We start from the raw sequence: 16,634 nt of genomic DNA, 5'->3' as shown, positions 1-16,634 counted from the left end.
AAAAATAATGAAGTACACGGATAAATTATTTATAATAAACACAACAGTATTCCATTAAAACTCGATTTTAAACTCGCTCTCGCAAATACTTGACGGCTCTTGAAAGTAAACATTTATCGTTTTGTTTTGCTTAATTTTAATAAAGTTAGGAGAAAGGAGAAAGTCTGCAGTATTTTTATTGGCATATTAAAATGAATCTTAACATAGTCATAGTTAAAAATATAACGCTGTAAAATAAAACGATATACAATTATATATAATTGTAAATAATATCTATAATAGTATGAAATGTTTTAATAAGTTATGACATTTGTTTGTAATGTTATGTTATATTTATGGTTCATTGGCCTGCTTATGCTGTGACTATGCGTTGAGTTATAATTAAGTTATACAGTTAAGCAAGAACGCAGCACATCTCAATTCTCATAAGGGTGCGTTCTGTGTCCTCGCGTCCTTCCGAGTTCGTTCTTCCAAGGAAGCTTGGCAAGACCGGTCTCCACGAGAACACAAGTCCGTTCTTTGCGTTCTTGGAATTGAGAAACAGCCATCATGTCTACGAGGATATTAGCCTAATATTTCACCTACCAGACCTGAAATGATAAGAACAAAAACAAAACAAATGTTGTCAAGATTTATGCCCTGGAAATCCTGGTTTAGTTTGGCCAACCACAACGCCTTTTGTTCCGCAGACAGTTTTTTGCACTCTTTTCCTTGCTTTTTGTTATTTAACTTTTGGCAGTCTATAGTACTCCAAATGTTTTTCCTGGTCCGACTGATTAGTACAGCCCAAAACATGACAATAATTGACCATTTTCAGCAGCAATAATCAGCAAAATATGCAAGTTTCGTTCATTCACAATTTTATATAATATTGCTGTATTTCTATTTATTTACCTATGCAACAAAATGAGTTTACTTTTAGTTTTGGTCTGATCAAATAATCATAAACCTGGAAAGTACTTACAACGCTATTTCTGACCTGAAACTAATTTTGACATTAAAAACAAATGACCAGAACAATCATGGTCAATAAAGAAGATGATTGTATTGCATTTAGTACTTACATATAAAGCCATACAATGAAAAACGCATCAAAACACTCCAGGATAATTACAGTCTTTCACAATAACATCAGGTTTAATATTCAGTTGCATATAATTAATATTCAAAAGCAGCAGAAATAATAAAATAAACATAAAAATGACCTCTTAGCACCTCTGACTAACAAAGTTAAAAAAAAAAAATTGCGGGTTTACTACAGATGTGCCATTATATTACACAAACAGACACGCAGGAAATGGTCCCGTTGCTGGACTCTAGTAAGCGTAGTGTTGTTGACAGTTTTACTCTGGTAAAGGTTATTTTCACAACCGCTGTAGTGAAGAGGTGCCCGAAACACTTGACACGTGTTCACTGCAGGAGTTCTTCCCAGGAAATGGGTTTGGAAAAGACCTCCCGCTCCAGCCAGAGGTCGTAGTTCATTTGGAAGTCTTCCGGAAGGTCGATCCGCTGTCCCAGCACGCTTTGTAGGCAGTTGTCCACTGGGAGGAATTCAGGGTTGCTCTGGTTCTTATCGTAGCGTCGGCTGTTAAACCGTTCGATGTTGGCACGTAGGGCGCATTCTTCCGCCTGGAAATCCCACGGGCGAGCGTCCAGGTCTGCTGTCAAAGACAGGACTTGTTTAATTTTGACACTCAGGTGCAACAAAAAGTTTTGGGTGTAATAAATGATGCATTGAATCATTTACTGAAGACCCCAGAACATTCAAGTCCAGATTCTTCACCTACTCACCGTTTCCATAAGCCCAGTCGTCGTTGAGGCGATGGCGCACTTTCTGGTATATCGCTGACATGGATTTCATGTTGCTCTTCCTCCACTGTCGTCCCAGATACTTTGTCTGGACTTTGAGCAGTTTGAGCACATAAAGCTGCATCATGGCCTGCTTGACCTTCAGCGCCCTCTTCAGGATTGGAGCAGATTTGAACACCACCAACATCTAGAAAATGGCAAAATTTGAATGCTCTCTCCGGGTACAATACAGTGCCTTGCGAAAGTATTCATACCCCTTCCATTTTTTTTAATGTTTTGTTATGTTGCTGCCTTATGTTAAACTGCTTTAAATTACTTTTTTCCCACATCAATCTACACTCCATACACCATAATGGCAAAGCAAAAAACAGGGTTTTATCATCTTTGCAAATTTATTACCATTATCTGAGACAGTTGAAATTTAGCTCAGGAGAATTCATATTGCTTGTAGATATTACTACACTTCGAGTGACGTTAACCTGTGGCAAATTCAATTGAATGGGTATGATTTGGAAATGCACACACCTCAATAAAAGGTCTAACAGATAAAAAGGCATATCAGAACAAAAATCAAGCCCTGAGATAAAAAAAACTGTCTGTAGATCTCAGAAACAAGACTGCGTCAAGCCACACATCTGGGGAAGAGTTCAGAAAAAAATTCTGCTTCACTGAAGGGTCACAGAAGCTTTTAGTCTCCGTTACCCTTAATGGAAGAAGTTTGAAACAACCAGGACTCTTCCTAGAGCTGGCCTCCTGGCCAAACTGAGCAATTGATGAAGAGCTATGGTTAGACTGGTGACCAAGAACCTGATGGTCACTCTAGTTGAGCTCCATGATCATATATGCAGATAGGAGAAACATCACTGCAACACTCCACCGATCTGAGCTTTATGGCGTTGTGACAAGACTCAATCCTCTCCTCAGTGAAGAAACATGATTCTCTGGTCTGATTAAACTCAATTCCAAGCATCATGTTTGGAGGAAAGCAGGCAATGCTCATCACCTGCAGAGTACCATCCCAAAAGTAGAGTGTGCTGGTAGCAGCCTCATGCTGTGGAGCTGTTTTTCATTGGTAGGGACTGAGGGACTCGTCAGAGTAGAAGATAAGCTCAATGTACCAAAATTATCAAGATGTCCTTAATGAAAACCTAGTGCAGAGCATTCAGAACCTCAGACTGGGCAGAAGGTTCACCTTCCAACAGGACAATGACCCTAAGCACACAGCTCCTTGAGTGTCCTTGAGTGGCCAAGCCAAAGTCTGGGCTTAAACCATAGACTGTATAAAAACATGGACGTAGTGTCCGTGATGTCACCCGTAGGTTTCCAAAGAACGTTTTTGAAGCTCAAAGTGGGCGGAGCCGGCCGTCGCCATCTTGGCAGTGTGTCACCGCGCGTCACTCTCGGATAATCGAAAATGGGCAAAGAGGCGGGAGCTGGTTGCTGTAGCCATGCCCACCTAACTCGACAGTGGTGACAGCAGCGGCAATCCACCTGTCACTCAAGTGTAAGGCTTAATATAATTTAAACGGATGAGTTATAAAAAAAATTCACCCCCCTCACAGTTGTCATGAAGGGCAAAATTAGCTATATAGACCAAAACCACTTTTTGTACCAGGCTGTAAACGTTTTTTTCTGCTGTAAAGTTGGGCATTTTAACATGGCGAGTCTATAGGACGGACTCCTTTTGGAGCCAGCCTCTAGCGGACAGTTGATGAATTGCAGTTTTAGTCACTTCCGTGTAGGTTTCATGAGCGAGACCGGAAGGTTGCTGCTTGGCTTAAACTCAATCAAATATTTCTGGAGAAACCTGAAAATGTGCGTCTGCCCCCATCCAACCTGACAGAACTTCAGAGGTGGAGAAGTGAGGCGAAGAATGGCAGATAATTGTCAAATGCTGATGAGCAAAGCTTGTCACATCATACCAAAAAGACTTGAGGCTATAAAGGTGCTTCAGCTAAGTACTGAGTTAACGATATGAATACTTATTTCAGTGTTTTTTTTTTAAATTTAAAATAAATTTACGAAGTTGTGACAATTCTGTTTTTGCTTTGCCATTATGGTGTATGGAGTGTAGATTGATGTGGGGGAAAAAAAAAGTAATTTAAAGCAGTTTAACATAAGGCAGCAACATAACAAAATGCGAGAAAATGAAGGGGTATGAATACTTTCGCAAGGCACTGTAGATGAGAACAGAAAGCTCTAAAATAAAAAACACTTGGATTTGTGTGTGTGGTGTCTCACCATGGTCCTGGAGTGCTTCCATTTGGTGAGTTTATTAAGGATGCGCAACAGATTAATACAGGAGAACAAGTTCCTCCAGCAGAACTGATTATTATCACCAGCTTCCTGTAATCAAAAGCATCAAACAGCTCAAAGACTCACTCAGATGAGGATTAGACACATTCGGGTGTGCATTTTTCTCACCAGACTCTCAGCGGTGAGCTCTGGAAGCTCATGGACGACGCAGTGCGGGAAATCCAGAGCTGAGATGCTGCCGAAGAGATATGACAGATGTCATTACCCATAATGCAAGAAGAAGTGCAATCTTCATGTTCCGGGTCATTTTGACCCATTAAAGCGTTTCGTGATTCTGAAATGACTAGAGTTTGACTTTAAGGTTCACCTGTTTTTAGCGGTGATGTAGGACATGATGTTCTGGTTGAAGAACTTCAGGATCAGCGGGATGCAGTTGGCAAACACCAGATGCTGCGCCATGTACTCAAACTGCAGCAGAAAACTTGCATTTTACTGGACTTTTAAATGCCTTTTAAAGGACTTTTAAATGCCTTTTAAAGGACTTTTAAATGCCTCAAATCAAATTTTGTATAATATTACGATAATATAACTGGTTTGTGTGAGAGTTAGATGTAGGGTATGGTTAGGGTACAGCAAATATCTGGACAAGTTCCTCACAAACAGCTTCGAAGATGTGCGTTTATATACCTGATAGATGTGGTTGAGTTTGAAGTGTTTCAGCAGCAGCAGCAGTATGGCTGAAATGGCTTTGACAATGATTTCTTTATGGCGATTCACATCTACACCCAACTTCATACTCTGAAGAACCGTAGTGCTAGAGAGAGATAACAGACAGACCGTCAAACTATGCATGCTTAATGTGCAAAATTGAAGCAAATTTAAATAAAGAAAAAGCCCATTGTCTACTGTCAATAGCTTAAAGATGTATGAAGAATTGCTCACACAGAAGTCACTTTCAAACCAAGAAGTTTTCTCTTGTTTATAGAGGCAAATTCACCTGACCAACTTAAAAATGAGGACAATTTGTTTGGGGAACTTTTCTGATTGCATGGATTCCTATTGTAATGACTGGATTTCAACTGTGAAATTTTGCAAAGCAACAGCTGGTGTGACCACACCTTTAGTAAAAGATACGTTTATAGTACAAGATTCACTACCAGTCAAAATTGTTTGAACAGTAAGATTTTTAATGTTTTTAAAGAAGTCTCTTCTGCTCACCAAACCTGCATTTATTTGATCCAAAATACAGCAAAAACCATACAATTTTGAAACATTTTTACTATTTAAAATAACTAACTAAATAACTAAAATAACTACTACTTAAAGTAATGTAATTTATTCCTGTGATTTCAAATCTGAATTTTCAGCATCATTACTCCAGTCTTCAGTGTCACATGATCCTTCAGAAATCATTCTAATAAAAGAAATTATAGAAATGAATACTTTTATTTAGCAAGGATGGTTTAAATTGATCACAAGTGATGATAAAGACAGTTATAATGTTACAAAAGATCTCTATTTCAGATAAATGCTGTTCTTCTGAACTTTCTATTCATCAAAGAAACTGAAAAAATTCTACTCAGCTGTTTTCAACATAATAATAAATGATTTTTGAGCAGCAAATCAGAATATTAGAATGATTTCTGAAGGATCGAGTGACTGGAGTAATGATGCTAAACATTCAGCTTTGAAATCACAGGAATAAAATACATTTTAAAATATATTCAAATAGAAAAGTTATTTTAAATAGTAAAAATGTTTCAAAATATTACTGTTTTTGCTGTACTTTGGATCTAATAAATGCAGGCTTGGTGAGCAGAAGAGACTTCTTTAAAAAAACATTAAAAATATTACTGTTCAAAAACTTTTGACTGGTACTGTATGAAAAGTGATAATATTCCATTTAAACAGTTTAGCGACATTCTAGTTTCCACTCTGACATAAAACTCTTGCACGGATCTATTAAAATGACAGATTTTTGCCCATGAAATTTCGTTGAGCAATGCTAAATGTGACTACACCTTTAGTAAAGATACATATATAAAAAAAAAAAAAGTTAGAAGAAAATTACACAGATAGTTAACTAATAACTAGTTAACTAAACGTAATAAAAACTAACAGAAATAAAAAATAAAAACTATATAGACAAACTAATAAAATGACAAAACCACAACAAAATTACTAAAAATTATAAGAATATCTCAGTGATACTAAAATAGCCCTGATTTTAGTTATACAACTTTGACAAATTTGACCAATCACAACCATGTATTCTAGAGAGAATGTAATGAATATTTATAACCCAGGAGATATTTTTACAGCATCTGATGACAGGAGCTCACTGTTGCCATGGTAACCCTGTTGACTGGTGAGGGGAGTTTGTGTTTGGACATGATTTACCAATTCAGCTTCAAACACAGACTCAAGTTGTTAAGAGAATCACTTTGATTCAGCGAGTCAGTTGACTCATTCAGATCATTAGCTTGCAAGTTTCATTCAAGAATCAATCAGTCCGGCTGACAGAAAGCACAAAAACATCTGCAACTCTGCTGTTTAACAGTGTCTTACGGCATTTCCTCGGGCAGCACGTCTGCCAGGATGTTGATGGAGTCGGTCTTGGCTTTGGATGTGGGAGCAGCAGCCAAGAGGATCTTCAGCAGAGCAATCTGAACACACACACACACACACAAAGCCTGTCAGTATGAGAACGGCTCAAATGCAGTGGGACTAGTGTGCAAGTGACAGTTTCTTACCATATACTGTGGTAAATTGGGTAAAATACCCTGGTATAAGAGCTCTGTGGCACACAACTCCAGCTCTTCCTCACCCTAAACACACAAACAGAGAGTGTGTGTGTTAAGCTCATCATTAGACATTATATTGCAGCTCTATCAGTGTACAGTGACTCACGCCGGACAGCGGGGTCTTCAGGTACTCCTCTTCTTTAGTGATCTGGACCTCAGCGATGGACACATACTTGTGCTGAAATGAACACACAAACTAAATGTTAACACAACAAACACTAATGCATTTTATTAGAGCAATAAACCACAAAACACCAAAGCTATATTGATTTTACTATGGTTAAGATTAGTGTTGTCAAAAGTACCAACTTCGGTACCAGTCGGTACTGAAATTTTAAAAACGTAATTTCCCGCTAACACTTGAGTGCTGTTGAGCCGATTCTTAAACATCGCTGATTGGCCATAGTGTTCACACGCTGAACAGATATGACTGTGATTGGCTACAATGATCGGCACTTCACGCTCCTTACCGAGCGTTCACACAGAAGCACAACCGGAGCGTTTGAAAGCCACGTCTGTCAGCAGATCGGTCTATGTGCAAATGTATTAGGGATCTGCTGACTAGTGATGTTACATGTGACACTGAAGCTTCAAAGCGCGTATAGAGTAAGCAGCGCAATTTCTCACGAAGCTCTGTGCCGGAGCGCATATCGTTTTCAGAGAATCACGTGATCAACGAAAAACGAAGCCTCACTTTTTGTCCAATCACGTGCACGTGTCGGAATGTTCGAACCCCCAGATCTTACTTTACGAGTATGTTTTCATTCAGACTTATTCAATAACATTTTTAAATCCCCAGTCATACAAGTAATATGAAGAATAAAAATTATTTAAGAAAAAAGTTAAATATTTGGCATATGCAATTCACAAATGTGTACATTATTCTTCTATTACATCATATTGATATTCATATTGGCATTTAATGCCACAGTTTAATGGGTAAATTATTTTATCAGAGAGAGAAATTCAACAAACAAACAAACACACACACTGTTAGGCTTTTATTTGTGCACATAACGAGTCGATCTATGGAATTTGTGGTCGCTGCTTCGTCCTATGGAGTGTCTTTCACAGGCTTTTTGCAGCTATATTTTTATTAACCACCAGATGGCGCTGGTCTTGACACTAGCGAAGCTTTGAATCCTTATCTGAAACAGTCAGAGGAAAGCCTCAGTGCTTCATAAGGCTTCATTTGCCCATCACTACTGCTGACAGATGTGGATTTCAAATGCTCCCGTTGTGCTTCTGTGTGAGTGGCTCAACAGCACTCAAATGTTAGCGGGAAATGGATGTTTTTTCAATTTCGGTACCGACTGGTACCAAAGTCGGTACTTTTGACAACACTAGAACTTAAGATCATTAAACCATTTCAACAGGGTGTCAAATGTTACGGTTTTTAATATACAGTGACAACAGCAATATGAGACAAGTTTAAAAGACATATGTATGGGCCATCTACAGAATTGGTCAAAACTGCTGTCCCACAACCAAAAAACACATTAAAAAAGCAGTTAAGTATTCAAATCTTAGATGTTTACTAAGTTCCTTCTATTATCTATTGAAACCCACAAATATATTTAAAATGTTAGTAAGCTTCATATATTATATTATATATATATAAAATCATCATTTAGTGGGTACTTTTAATTGGGAGGTGGCTGTCTCGAACCCTAACCCCTAAATTTCAACTTATGAAAATGATATTGAAATAATTTTTTGTATTTTTTTCCAATGTTGTTTTAAAGATATCATTTTGATTCTTTTAATAAAAATATTTATTTGATATTTTCTTTGTAAATTATAAAATGTGTAAAACGCATTTTCAAGTCACTACCGAAACAGTGTATGTTTTAATCCATTGGCTGAGACTGATTTTAACGACACCCCTACATTTATGATCAGGAAATATTTATGTGTGTCTCTCCCTCTCGTATCTACATGTTGAGCAGATAGACCCCATTGTTTTGAGGTAAATGTATTCAAAAGTATGAAACATCTGTGTAACTTTAAACAATGTCACTACCGAACACCATTTTTCTATAATTAAACACTTTTTTGGGAGTTATTCCATAAAATTAAGTTTTTATATGTGTACAACTATTTAGAACTGTGCTAGCTAACCATGTGCTGATTAGCATCTTTGAGCTAGCTTCAAAAGTGTCTAAAATTGTCACTACCGAAACGGTCATGACTGAAACTTTTGGTGAAGTTTTTTGGGTGTTATCCCATAAAATTGTCACTACCGAAACAGTCACGACCAAAACATGACATTATTGTTTCGGTAGTGATAAAAGGTAACACATAATCCTTTATTTAGGGTAAATAAACAAAATTTTAGGACAGTTATTCAAATTTTCAGTATTTTAGTAGTGTTTTAGTATATGAATGAAAATTCTGTAATATGATGTGGTCGCTACCAAAACATTCCTGTCACTACCGAAAAGTGCTGTCATGACCGAAACATGGGATGTTTTGTCAAAAATATAGTATACTGAATTATCAACTAAGATGTTATGAACTAAGTGTTCGGTTCAATGTATATTTAAACTATAATGAATCTTTAAGTTTGAAATCAGTATGATCAACTTTTTGCTTTTTACAAAGAAAAATTGGATTCAAAATACAACAAATCACATAAAGCACACTTGAAATATTGTAAAAATTTTAATCGTTATTGATTTACCTCTGAAAACTTAATAAAATAGAAAAAAAATAATTGATTTAAGCCTCGTACACACCGGGACGATTATCGCGTGCGCTTAACGCCAACGTTTTTCGATGCATCTTTTGTGTAGTGTTCGGTTCAATGTATATTTAAACTATAATGAATCTTTAAGTTTGAAATCAGTATGATCAACTTTTTGCCTTTTACAAAGAAAAATTGGATTCAAAATACAACAAATCACATAAAGCACACTTGAAATATTGTAAAAATTGTAATCGTTATTGATTTACCTCTGAAAACGTAATAAAATAGAAAAAAAATAATTGATTTAAGCCTCGTACACACCGGGACGATTATCGCGTGCGCTTATCGCCAATGTTTTTCGATGCATCTTTTGTGTTCATACCCAAGCGATTTTCTCTGGCGATGAGCCGAGTGAACGTGCAAATTCACTCCCTGACATTAGATGGCGCTTAATGAAAAACAGAAATTCCCATCGAATCCTATTTGATCTGCAATTCCTCTCCATAACAACTCCCTCTTATCGAGATTTTTGTAGTCGCTGTCATGTTTGTCATAAAGCCCTATGTGTTCAGACACCAATGAGACCAGCAGCTCTACATTCATCTTGCCTCGATGCATCTTCTTGGTCTACTTACTTCCTCTTCGTCGTTAGGTATCAAGTGTGCTCGGCAAGACCGTTTTGTGCTTGAGCGCCACCAAGTCGTGTTTTACTGTAACTTCAGCAGCTCCAGGCACGTGAACAAAAGCGCCAATCTCATTGGTCGGCCAGTTTTTAACGCGGTGCGGCAAACCAAAAAAAACGAGCCAGAGGTGTTTTAAAAAAAAAATTACACTTTTACGCCTCGCGTTTTGCGCGTCGGTGTGCACACTCACATTGGTGCCCTTTGTTTAGTTACGAGGCGTTAAACGTCGGCGATAATCGCACGCGATATTCGTCCCGGTGTGAACAAGCCTTTACAAGGAAGATGTAAGCAAAATCTTAATAGGTCAATATAACCCTTCTTATTAAATTATATATTACCATGTTTTGGTAGTGACAAATTTGGGGAGAGGACAAATATTCCAAAGCTTTCTGAAAATACAATATGATAATTAACTGCACAATTAGTAGAAATGTGTATTATTAAACAATTTGCATACATGCAAAATTAGTGAAAAAAAAAAAAAGTAAATAAAATTTCAAGACGTTTCCAACTCTTGACTTTGAACCAATTCTGTAAAATGGCCCATATATGGATCATATTGTAAATATGCATAATATGCATGAGCAGGGTGGGGTTATGTTAATGAGCCATGGCTTATGCGGTGCTAATTACCTGTTTGAGAGTTTTGATGCTTTCATGTATGGGTCTGGGCAAACCAACCACTGTATCCGTGTCACTGCAACACAAATGCAAACATGCATCACTGCGGCTCACAGGAAATAAACAATCAAGCTTCATAAAACACACTCACTTTCCCAGCGTGTAACCGATGAATTTACTCCTGCTGGACTCCAGGAAGTTTTCAATATCCTTTTCCCTTTTAAGACAAAAACAGAACTTGTATTTGAGAAAGCCATCAAATCAACCATATCAAATGGATGAAATCAAGTTCCTACCTGACTTTCGGAGCCCACGGCAGACCCTTGGGAAAACAGACCCTCTCAGAGGGGGGATGCGGGATGGGAGGTGGCATGACCTCATCACGCTCCAGCGGGAAAGGCTCCGCCTCTAGAGAGTTGTCATTATCATCGTTTTCCTCTTCGTCCTCGCGGGCGTCATCAGCTTTATACGGGTCCTTCTCGTTAAACGCATCCAGATTGTCCTGCTTTATAAGAGCCTGAAGAAAAAGACGAATTTAAGGATTGTTTTATTTTTGCCTAAAATCCACTTATGATGTGCGTCACATTTCTGTTACTTTGTGTTCTCTCCGGGCACGTCTCTGTTGTTGCTCGATGAGGTCGGAGGCGGATGCTGGCGGGGACGCAGCTCTCATGCTCCTCACCACGCGGATGCTGTCCTCCGGCAGCGGCGGGAGACCCAGTGCCACCCGTTTACTGACTTTACTGCACTGCAGCTGCTCGAACCCTCCCAGAGTGAACTGGGATGCGTCAGGAAACACAGACAAAACCGTTAACACAACAGTCACTTGGTGTGAATTAGTCCAAAGCTGTACTGTAACTCACCAGGATGGTCTTCCACAGCAATAGCAAGACTTTCTTCATGGGGAAATGGGGCGCGTGGCCGCTGCAGAACTTGGTAACCATTCCAAACAGCATGACGGAGACAGGCTCATGGTTATAGAGAGGAGAACCTGCCAGTAAAAAATTTGAAACAATTCTACTCTTCCATACTGAAAATGTATCTTCAGATAAACCATCACATTTTAGATCAGCTGGAACACATGCAGACCGAGTTCAGACTTGAAGGTTTCTCTGATGGTTTTCCACTCTGGACTGTCTGTGGGTTCTTCACGCTGGATGGCCTCCACCATCAGATACATGATGTTCAGCAGCACCCTGTAAACACGCACGTTTTATTTATGTTTAAAATGTAGTTAAATGCAACAAAATAAATGAATACATCAATTTTTTAAACTGACAAATAAATCAAGATTTAATACATTTCATTGAATTTTTGTTTAAAAAGGCAGTTAAATGTAACAATACATATTACAATACAATTGTAATAATAAATCACTTTACAAATTGACAAATAATGTAACAGAAATGTAACAGTAAAATAATAAATCAATCACAGTTTGACAAATAAATCAATCAGAGTTTGCCTTTTTTCAAACTGAAAAATAATGTAGCTAAAAGTAACAATAAATGAATATATCAATTTACAGATTGACAAATAAACAGATGTATTTAAAAGTTTTAACTCATGTTTAAAAATGTGGATAAATGTAACAAAATAATAAGTTAATCGCTGTTTAAATATACAAATAATGTAGTTAAATGTATAAGTAAAACACTTATTAAAAAAATAACTTATTATTAACACAACTTATTAAAAAAATTTAATTAAGTAATAAATAGACATTTGAAATGTTTTATTTAATTCTTGTTTAAAAATTTAGTTAAATGCAACAAAATAATAAAGAAATCACTTACAAATTGACAAAAAAAAATTTAGGTAAATGTAACAATAAAATAAATTTGTTTTAAAATCACTAAATAAATTGACTATTTCTAAAAAAAGGACTTAAATTTAACAACACTTATTAAAAAAATAACTTATTATTAACACAACTTATTAAAAAAATTTAATTAAGTAATAAATAGACATTTGAAATGTTTTATTTAATTCTTGTTTAAAAATTTAGTTAAATGCAACAAAATAATAAAGAAATCACTTACAAATTGACAAAAAAAAATTTAGGTAAATGTAACAATAAAATAAATTTGTTTTAAAATCGCTAAATAAATTGACTATTTCTAAAAAAAGGACTTAAATTTAACAAAAAAATTATGCATTATTAATTTACTTTTCAAATGGACAAATAGAAGTTTAATGTAACAAGTTATATAAATATAACAAAATACAATAATACCTCATTTTATAAAGTTGCATTAGCAATTGCTGTTCTATTTGTATTCATCAGCTAAATTAAAAACGACATTTCACAATTCACATGTGGGACAATGAATGCTCTCTGCCCTATTAGTCAACAACTAGTTAGCATACATGTAAAGTGTGGTGTTGTACCTGAGGTCAGTGCTGTCAGCCAGTGAAATGGCAGGTTTCCTGACCGCACTGCTGCATGCAGCACTGTTACTGAGAGACATTTAACACAGTGTTGAGTTATTTAAGCTTACAGATGTGAAATATGAATGTTTGTGCGTGCAGTTCATCTCACTCGATCTCCATGTTGAGCAGCTCCACCAGTGCAGTGAACGCTCCCACATCCAGCAGCAGGAAGACGTTATATCTCATCCAGTGCTGCACCTCCAGTTCTGAAGAGCACTCGCTGAACGTTCCTGAAAACACACGAATCAGAGCTTATTAACACTGAAATGTTTGCATAAATAAAGATTACAGATTGCGATTTACCTTGAGCCATGTACAGGATGGCTCTGGCGACTTTTAAGCGGCGCTCTCGGCCGATCACGTCCAGTCCGTCCAGCAGACGCATGGCATGAGCTCTGTGCTGAACCGAATCCAGTTCGGTCCATTTCTGATCAGGCACTGCAGAAACACGTAAACATGATCTTTTGCAACACATAGATCATCTTAGATGCACAAAAAAAACTATTTTAATGATGAAACCTACAAATGTGTGTAACTATGAAACAGTCAAGTGAAAAATAACAAGCTTAACACTTACTATGAGTGTGGAAATCTTCCTCAAAGCACTTTCTGTTGAGCAGGAACTCTGGTCCCTCTGTGTAACTGTACAACTCTACAAACAGCGTTTCATATAGGAAAACAACATGTTATTGTTGTCTGCAATTTGTTTATGATTTGCAATACTATTACATAAGAAAACAGCAGTAACAGAACCAAATCGCTCTCACCTGACAGTTCAACTGTCCATTTATCGGCGTCTGAATATTCAAACTCCAGATCAGGAAATTCTGAAAAACCCTGAGACACAAACACAACATATTAGTCTGTTTATCATCCATTTTTATGTTAAATACAGTCTTTCTGAGTCACTGTAATTGTCCACCATCAGCTGACAACTGATTACAGCTCAACCTTTCAAGAGAGACAAAATAGCCATTTGAAATAAGGTCATCCTTGTGGTGCTTAATTGTATTTAATGTGCACTTGTAGTGTAATTCAATTGTTAAAAGGCTATTTTTAAAAGCCGTAGGCCAGATTTACTAACAGCTTGCATCAGCGCAAACCGTCTTTTGGCGTTAAAATAGTACTGTCAGGATTTACTAAAGAAACAAAGAATTAGTGCTGAATTTTGCACCTGACCTTATTGAATAATATGCATTTGTAGGAGTTAACCTTTCAAACGTGAAATTTATGGGTGGAGAGTATTAAAATGAATCACGCAAAGCGATTTACTAACGTTTGTGCTCGTCAAATTACTAGTATTTGCATCATTTAATGAAAAAAACAAAAAAAAGAGTGACCTAAAGGTGCTGGATATAGGATTGCAGTCCAAATTCCAAATATTGGAGAGGGTTTTTTTCACACCCTCAGACTTGACGCACATGCAGGTTGCCAGATTGAGGACACCAACAGGAAATGACCCCTTTCGTTTGGCAGCTTCCATGACTTAAATGAAATGCGCGGTGTTTTCCGCCAACTGGCAACCAGGGGTGCCGAAATACAATTGGGTAAACTGGCAGTGCGCGGGTTACACAGACCAAAACAGAGACAGACATTCCGACACAGAACGCACATTTTCAAAGGAGAATAACTGACTGTAGCATTGGTTTTCAGATAAACAAGTATGTTAACTTAGCATGTTTCTTAAATATCTGCAAACATTATGGTATTTATATGCTTTAGTAGAGTCAAAAACTTACATACGGCACCTTTAAAGCAGGCGGTAGCCTAATTTGCGCTGCTCTTGGTAGATTGCTCTTCTCATTATGGAAATGATCTGGCTGTCTGTTCTTTAATGTGCCCATTGTCAGTAAATCACCCACAGAATTTTCCCCTCATCGGCGCTTTTATGGAATTGCGCTTTAACGCTAATTTGCCCAGTTTAGTAAATCTGGCCCCATATGAGCAATTGACATATTAAGGAAATAAAAAGTACTTAAGGAGAGTACACTTTTATAACTATGTTTTTTAACACACTTAAGTAGTTTTAAAAAGTAAACTTTGTAATAATGTCAAATTAAACTCTTTACTTTTAAGTACCTTTTAAATTATTGCATTAATAACCTATGGTTATACTTTACAAATGTATTATTAATAATACTTAAATACATGATATACAGGTTTAGATTGAAATGACATTAAAGTATATTTTTAGTTTACCAAAAAGGCTTGACAGGACATTTGGCAGTACACTTTAACCATATTTCAAAGAAAATCGAATTATGTAAATACATATGAAGCTGTATTAAAGTTGGTCAAAAAGGCACTGTTCATATAACAGAAGTGCATTTATTTTCAATTTAATCTCTAATACAATTTCATGTAATTGCAAATATCATGCAATTAAAAGACTGAAAGCACGACATTCAATCTGCACTTGAATATATTCTTTTAAAGTATGTTAGATCCACAATAAGTAGTCTTTTTACTACAGACAGACGCTAGTGTTTAAATATGTTAATATTATGACAAATATGTTTATGTTCATCGTACAGTCAGTCAGTCGTTATCTAGGATTAAATAACCAATCAGAATGAAAAAGCCAGAGAAGAGATGAATCACAACGAATCATTAATGGGCGATGTTAATTACATGAATCAATCATTCTGTGTGTTATTGATTAATGTATTTGTTCACTAATGATAAGATAATAAGAGAGATTTTAAAGAATATTTAAAAGTAACTGTTGTTTAATGAGTTGTTACTAAACACTTCTCATGAGCAATTTAAATAAAATCTTTTAATAACGAGGCTCTTTTCATATTTTGAGCTACATTTATTTAATCAGCGCTGTATAAATAATTTATTAATTTTAATCTTTGAACGTTGCTGATGTTTATGCTAACACTTATGTCAAAACAGACTGCAAAACTGCATATATACAATCAAAAGGGTCTTAAACAGCTTCGTCTGACTCTTACCTCAGAGTCCTTCCTCTGGTTTCTGGTGAACTCGCCGCGCATTTTATTCGGCAACATTTGGTTCTGTTTCTGTTTGTTGTTAGCACATAAACCGACACCCTCCATCTTCACTCCACTTCCGGCTCCCGCTCCACACTCTCGCGTTACTTACAGACATCTCGCGATGCTACAGCCTGTGGCGTCAGCGGCTCCTGACGTGACCTTGATTTAATATAATTATCGCTATTTTTATTCACACAATTACTTTTCATAATATATGAGGGTACAGGATGTTCCTTCAAGGTAAAAATAAATAAATAAATAAATAATCTTAGATATTATCTTATTGCAAAATATTTCCTTGTTAGCTGAATACTATGAATGAAAATCAACAGGCTAA

General features: G+C 36.6%; 1 protein-coding gene across 2 annotated transcripts; it reads right to left on the bottom strand.

Moving 5' to 3' along the window:
• Positions 1 to 1,022: 1,022 nt before the first annotated feature.
• Positions 1,023 to 16,391, bottom strand: LOC107754611 (striatin-interacting protein 1 homolog). 2 transcript variants are annotated; one of them, XM_016571124.1, is made up of 21 exons: positions 16,256 to 16,391; positions 14,063 to 14,132; positions 13,873 to 13,947; positions 13,599 to 13,733; positions 13,405 to 13,525; positions 13,254 to 13,322; positions 11,952 to 12,058; positions 11,726 to 11,853; positions 11,458 to 11,640; positions 11,159 to 11,379; positions 11,014 to 11,079; positions 10,875 to 10,938; positions 6,976 to 7,047; positions 6,819 to 6,893; positions 6,634 to 6,731; positions 4,753 to 4,879; positions 4,433 to 4,533; positions 4,234 to 4,300; positions 4,051 to 4,155; positions 1,792 to 1,996; positions 1,023 to 1,661 (listed from the first exon to the last, which is right to left on the bottom strand). In XM_016571124.1, exons 1-21 carry the CDS (start codon positions 16,358 to 16,360, stop codon positions 1,411 to 1,413), a joined length of 2,445 nt encoding a protein of 814 aa, XP_016426610.1. In that variant the 5' UTR covers positions 16,361 to 16,391; the 3' UTR covers positions 1,023 to 1,410. The 2 variants fall into 2 exon arrangements, with proteins under 2 accessions (XP_016426610.1, XP_016426611.1); XM_016571125.1 differs by having other exon boundaries at positions 1,025 to 1,658.
• Positions 16,392 to 16,634: the final 243 nt, after the last annotated feature.

The sequence above is a fragment of the Sinocyclocheilus rhinocerous genome, unplaced genomic scaffold (genome assembly GCF_001515625.1).
Source record: "Sinocyclocheilus rhinocerous isolate Xijiao unplaced genomic scaffold, SAMN03320098_v1.1 scaffold3915, whole genome shotgun sequence".
NCBI lineage: Eukaryota > Metazoa > Chordata > Actinopteri > Cypriniformes > Cyprinidae > Sinocyclocheilus > Sinocyclocheilus rhinocerous.
The sequence above is the reverse complement of the archived record's forward strand: the minus strand, read 5'-3'. Positions and strand labels throughout refer to the sequence as shown.

Excerpts from the sequence above, each read along its gene's own strand:
- LOC107754611 (XM_016571124.1), bottom strand. The coding sequence starts at position 16,360 with ATGGAGGGTGTCGGTTTATGTGCTAACAACAAACAGAAACAGAACCAA. Across the intron at positions 10,939-11,013 it reads ATCGGTTACACGCTGGGAAA|TGACACGGATACAGTGGTTG; the intron begins GTGAGTGTGTTT and ends TTTGTGTTGCAG. Across the intron at positions 4,880-6,633 it reads GTGCTGCCCGAGGAAATGCC|CACTACGGTTCTTCAGAGTA; the intron begins GTAAGACACTGT and ends ATCTCTCTCTAG.